General features: G+C 51.9%; 1 protein-coding gene across 1 annotated transcript in view; it reads right to left on the bottom strand.

Moving 5' to 3' along the window:
* MACF1 (microtubule-actin crosslinking factor 1) overlaps window positions 1–6,000 on the bottom strand; it is a 223,459-nt gene that overhangs the window by 148,821 nt on the left and 68,638 nt on the right. Inside the window, exons 2-3 of the mRNA XM_025198710.1 lie at window positions 4,825–4,886; window positions 2,009–2,098 (exon numbers count right to left, since the gene is read on the bottom strand). Coding sequence (XP_025054495.1) covers window positions 2,009–2,098; window positions 4,825–4,886 — 152 coding nt within the window. The remainder of the gene's footprint in view (window positions 1–2,008; window positions 2,099–4,824; window positions 4,887–6,000) is intronic.

Here is a 6,000-nt window from a genome sequence, read left to right on the forward strand (position 1 = left end):
GTGTAAAACCAGTGCGGCTTGCTCCCTGTTTTACCCCACCATTAATTGCATGAACGTACTGAAGATGCAATTACCTGATCAATCATGCCTTGAACGTAGTATCTTCTAGGGGCCAGAGGCAGAGGGAAAGGCAGAGGCTGAAAGCAACTCCCAGTTGTGATGACATGCTTTATGTCAACTGCCAGCTGCTGGGTCCAATGCAGGGGTGCCGAGAGGGAACTCAGCGCCCCGTGTTACGCAGCAGCTCAGACCAGGAGACCTCGTAGCCTCTGTTGGCCTTAAGATCTATGACTCTACGAACGTTTAAGGCAAAGTTTGGGAGAAGCTTCACTTCTCCTTAGCATGGCCAACAATAATGAACTATCTACAACAAACTGGTCAATACGCCTAAAGGATAATTCCCCACCATGGTTTAATTCATCATTGTTCATGTTGCCCTCCCGGTCACCTGCCCCAGTGATGGTTGGTCACTACCGGATCAGAGAATCATAAATTAGGGTTGGAAAGGACTTCAGGAGGTCATCTATTCCAGTTCAGCATTGAGGTGACAAATAAACCAGATTTTACTGGAGAGTGATTCGACCTTCCCTTGCTACGTCAACAGGATCTTGTGTACAGGCTGCCTAAACCGAGACTGCCCTTGATCATAAAACTCTGCAAGTGGAGCCATCTGGCTTAGAAGCGCCTAACCCCAATTTTCCAACACCCACAAACTGTAATCTGGCATCACCAGAGGGAACCCAGCGAGTCAATGCGCTCTCATACATGCTATTCAAGGGTTACTGATGTAACAGCCCCGGTGCTGCACAAGGGGGGATTTTCCGAGGGTTAAACGAACTCGCTTGGTCTCCAAAGTGATCCTTCTATGCCCACCATGCAAGAGAAGATGTTTGCTGCCTGGAAAGCAATTTCCGCTTACATGCCCATCTCCCATGCCAGTTAGCACATGAGAGGACAGGCTACCACACTGAAGGGGACGGGCAAAAAAACAAGGAATCTAGCAAGCCTGTGAACTGAAAACTGGATTAAGTAGGAAACACTGAGGGGAGCTGAAGCAGCCCCACAGTGAAACAGCTCAGGACAGAGGAACACCTGCACGACACCCAGTCCAGCTGATTTTCAAGGTTCAGGCAGGGCTTGTAAGAGACTGAAAAACCAGGCAACTGGCTGGCCGTGCTGGGAGCGGCACCCAGCTTCCCCATGGTAATGGTCAAGTGGGCGTCACCAAAAAACAGGGCTCGTTACTGAATTATTACCGAATTAAGGAACTATGCTTAAAGATAGTCCCTTAATTATGTTTCATTATGGGGCTGGGCTAGATGACCTTGTGAGTTCCCTTCCAGCCCTACTTTCCTATGCTCCTATGAATATTAATCAAGATAAAGAATGTCTCCAAGTACGACCTTCTAACACAGACAGGCCCGGACTGCATTCCCAAACCTCTGCCAAGACAGGGGCTGGCACATCACAAGCGTCTGAATCATGCTCTATCCCCATCTGCACTAACTGGATAAACTGTTGAAAACTGTTAGCGGGAACCTTGACTCGTTATCTAAACACAGAGAAGATAGACCGTGCTGTACAAGGAGGAATGCAGCAGAAGAAGTGCTGTTTCCTCGTCTGTTTGGAGGCCCCACGTAGGCAGGGATCACTGGAGAGGGAAGCATGCCACGTGATTGTGGAAGGGGTCTCCTTTGACATTTATGCATCCTTCAAGCAGTACTTGAAGGACGTGCGCATCTACCGCAAGCACTAGATAAGGGCATTTTTCAAGCAAATAGCACGCTTTGATGGTATCCAGGAGACCAGCTGGACGAGGGGATGTTTCAATGAAGAGATTTGAAAAAAAAAAAAAAAAAGTGAATGAAAACCAAAACCAAAGAAAAGCCTGGATGTGAGAAACGAACACTGATCACCCTATGCTCAACCAGAGGCAGAGAGGAGGAAGGTGCAGTAAGAGGATCCAATCTCTGACGGTGAACGCAGCAGCAGCAGCGTGGGAACTCACCAGTTTCACACCCGACAGGACCTCCAGCAGAGAGATCAGGTTGTGGCCATCTCGCAGGTCCTCATACAGGTCGTTGATGTGCTTGCGCACCTGCGGAGCAGAAGAGGACGACATATTTTCAGGGATCTGCCACCGCCCCTGAGCCAGGGGATTACTCTATCACAACAGACAAGAGATGCAGACACATAAAGAGCACCACAGCGACGTAGCTGGCGCTTCGACAATAAATGTGTCACCGGTTTCAGTCACATCCCAATTAATCACCTCGGGAATGAGACACCGACCCGCCAAAGGACCTGGTAAGAGTTATGGTGGCAGACACACGACAGATCACTCTCGAGGTGCCTCAGCCTTGTGCAATTCTAAAATGCTCGCACGCCGCCCCTTTGCTATCAAAGCGGGTTGTGATTAAAGGACGGCAGCTTGGTGCTGGATTGGCCTTGGCCATCAACCGCAGGGTCAACTTCAGGGTCTTCTCAACTACTGCCAGCCTTTTACAAAACTAAAAAGTCACTGGCAACATGTTTCAACCTTTAAGATAACCTGCGAGGAGGTTCATCTTTGTCGCCCGCTCGCTGAGACTGCGGAGAGAAGTCGTCACTTCCCAGCCCCGCAGCACACGTTCTTTGTGACTCTGGATCAGTCATTTACCATGTGAACGTACAGCACCTTGCACAGTGGGGTCCTGATTTCACATGCCTGCCCTAAAACATGCTACCAGTAACAACAGGCAATTGATTCTCAAAACAGTTACTGCATCTTATTTCCCTCTGGGCACAGGTGGGTATCCTCCCAGGGGCAAAGGCAGATGGAAGCAGGTTGACTGTGTCCCTCTAAATGAATGCATTTGGCACAGGCGATGTGCCCTGTAGAGGCTCGAATCCCAGGCTCCCGTCTTCACCCACTCGAGCGGGGTCTACTTCAAGTGCTTTATTCTAATATAGTAACAATCCCAGGATGACTTCACAGGCAGGCAGGGAGCGGGCCGTTGTACGGCTGCTGAAGCTTAGGGAAAGGAGGGGTGGTGCTGGGCTATTCGCGTACAGGTCTGCAATTTCCCCAGTCTCGCCACAGCAGCACGACGACACCTCCTAAGTCTGAGCCAAAAACCTTTCCACTGATGCCGGATTTAATTTAAAAATGCCTGGCAGGTCTCCAAGACAAGGGGGAGGCACCTTGAAACACAGCAATAATCCTGTTCAATCACTCAAGATTAAAAAAGCTTCGTTCCAAACGTGGCAGGAACACTCACAGGAGCTAACGAGCAGCTCGGCAGGGATTCAAATCCAGCAAGTTTTCATGTCCAAACCAGCTGCATGTGCCACAGGTCATGTGAGTGCCCCTGCCCCTGCCATGGGGCACATAAGTGAGGTGCGGGCATGTTGGTAACAGGCTGTATCCTTTTGGCAATGACTGCACAGACCTCCAGAAGAACCTACACCTGCCAGGGATGGGATGGGTCACCTGGTCTAGTCCCCTGCATTTGCCATTTAGTCCCAGAAAACACCCACGCCAGCCCCTCCTGCACACCATAAAGTACAGAGCCTGGAGACCTCCCCTAGGCAAGATTAGCTTTGCTCTGGACCTGGCGTTTCTTGTGCGGAAACAGGACCCCAGCAAATATGCAATGGCATGACTCAATAAGCAAGGCCCCCTGCAGGGATAGAGTCCTTGGACCCCTTCCCACTTCTTGCAGACACAGCCTGGCACAAATTCCTGGGACCAGAAAGCTCACTCAAAACACCCTTGGTGCAAGAAGCAGGCAGGTATTAGAGAGATCAGCCAGGGCTGCAGGGACTGGCCAGGCTCTGGATCATAGCCTTTCAGGCAGGAAGGAAGGATTGCAAAAGGCAAGAAATGAATTATGCAACCTTTGGATCTCAGCCTCTTCTAAAGCCCCCAGCTCCTCTTGAACCCTCACTCCCCGTCACCGGCATCAGAAAGGATGAGCCCCGAGTTTGAGGCCACACCAAATGCAAGCTCCAGGACCTTGCAGGAGAAAGGCGAGAGAAAGGAGGGGAGAGGGGGATGCTGAAGAGCAGCAGAAAGCTCAGTGCAAAGGGAGGTTTCCTGCTACTGTTTGCCATGGTCATGTGCGGCTGTGGGTCTGGCTGCCTTCCCATCCCTAACAAAGATGCAATGTTTTCCTTGCCCTGTCTCCCTCTCCCCTGGCCCTCTGTCATCAGGCTGGGCTCCGGGAAGGATCCAACAGGCAGCACCAGCTACTGCTGCACAGCCACTAAAGGACTTCTTGTTCAAGCAAGAAAGAGGCTTCAAGAGCTCTGAGCCAGGGGGACAGGGGCCAAGCCTAGCAATGTCCCCTTCTCTCCAGGAAGGAGCAATCTCAGCCCTGAAAGGCAGACAAGCACCGGCCTCTGCAAAGAGCAGGGGCAGCAGGAGAACAGTAAAGCCTAGCTACGTGAATACCAGGGCAGAAGGGGAATGAGCTTGTTCGAAAGGCAGTCACCAAGCCACCACGTGCACGGTCACTCGAGGTACCACCTGCACCCTCTCCTCGCCCAGGGATGGACTGGGGAAGGGAGGAGCAAGCTGGGCTCTCTCAGGGTGTTTGCTGTTGCAAAGACTCTCAAATGCCTTGCCCCGATGCACGATTTTCCCATTAAGAGGTAAATGCGATGGCACACGAGAGCTCGCCTGATGTTTCAGTGCTCTCCGAAGCGCTGTGAACATCCACTGGCATATCGGCATCCAGAGGGCAGCACTAGCCCACTACTCCAGGACGGAGCGCGGCCAGCCCGTTCTGGGCCAAACCTGGCACAGACAGACCAAACCATGTGCAGTACAGTGACTCTTACCTTCATCAGGTGCTTATTGACCCACTTAGTGAAGGTTTTCTTCTGGACTCGGTCCCGTTCATCTGGGAAGAGAGCACAGAGAGGCATTTGGGTTAGAGTCATTAGTGCAACTGCAGAGAGCTCCCTACGGCCACCACCTCGGATCATGGTACTGATTGTAAGGACCCCTGCCAGGACCCTACAGAAGACTTGAACCCCACACTGGAGGGGACACTGCTGATTCAAAGCTTAGACAGGGACAGCATGGCAATCAATCTGTCCTCTTGATACCCAGAGTGCAAGAAAAAGTACTCAATAAAGTCCCGTTTCCTCTATTCTCCCAGCCACCGTCAGTCCTCCCCTCTGCCCAGCCGCGCTTAGAGCCACATAGCAGTAACTATCCCAAGCACTTCACCTGGCGAAATTAAATATCCAGATACTTCAAAAAGTTCCCCAGACAGCCAAGAACAAGTTCAACCGGAGTGGAAGATGCTCAGACTGCCACAGCGGGGACAACCCACCTGTTTCCCACGCGGCACGGCAAGGGCATGGGCAGAATTTCTAGCCCCTAAGCTAGAAATTACCTTAAAAAACCCACCTCCCCTAAGCTGCTCCTTCTGCCAGGCCTGTTTCTGAATGAGCAGCAGGGGAAGAGGACAAGCGGCTATCGGGAAACAAGACCTGCCCTTCATAATGCAGCTGAAAGGCTCGCCACCTTCCCCCACGCGAAGATACAGGTAACAGCGACACAAAGGGCACAGGGCACCTTCTCCCCATCCCGGCCCAGGCCTGAGGCAGGTCATACCAGCACCAGGGCAACCTGGAAGCCACAGGGAGATTTTGCAAGACTCGCAGACCCTGAACCCTCATTATCCTGTGCCGCCATGCCATAAGGGAGCCACTGGGAAGGCGAAGAAGGGATTACTCCAGCGTGGCCCCCTTGGAAGCAGCTGGATTCATCTACCCCCTTCCCCCTGTCCCAACCCTCTTGAGAAGGCAGGTTGCAAAGGTCACATAAAAACCACGGCTGCCTGGTAAAAGACCCTGCTTAATTCTGACCGTAAACACAGTTAGCAGCTTATTCCTTCACTGTATTTTCGGTTCATGGGATTTTCAGGGTTTACTGCTTATTTTAGTCCCTCGGCTCAGCCGAGGGCACGTCTGGGTTCCCGAGAGCTTCGATGTCCTGGTGTTCAG

The sequence above is a fragment of the Alligator sinensis genome, unplaced genomic scaffold, assembly GCF_000455745.1.
Source record: "Alligator sinensis unplaced genomic scaffold, ASM45574v1 scaffold337_1, whole genome shotgun sequence".
In the NCBI taxonomy this organism is placed as follows: Eukaryota; Metazoa; Chordata; order Crocodylia; family Alligatoridae; genus Alligator; species Alligator sinensis.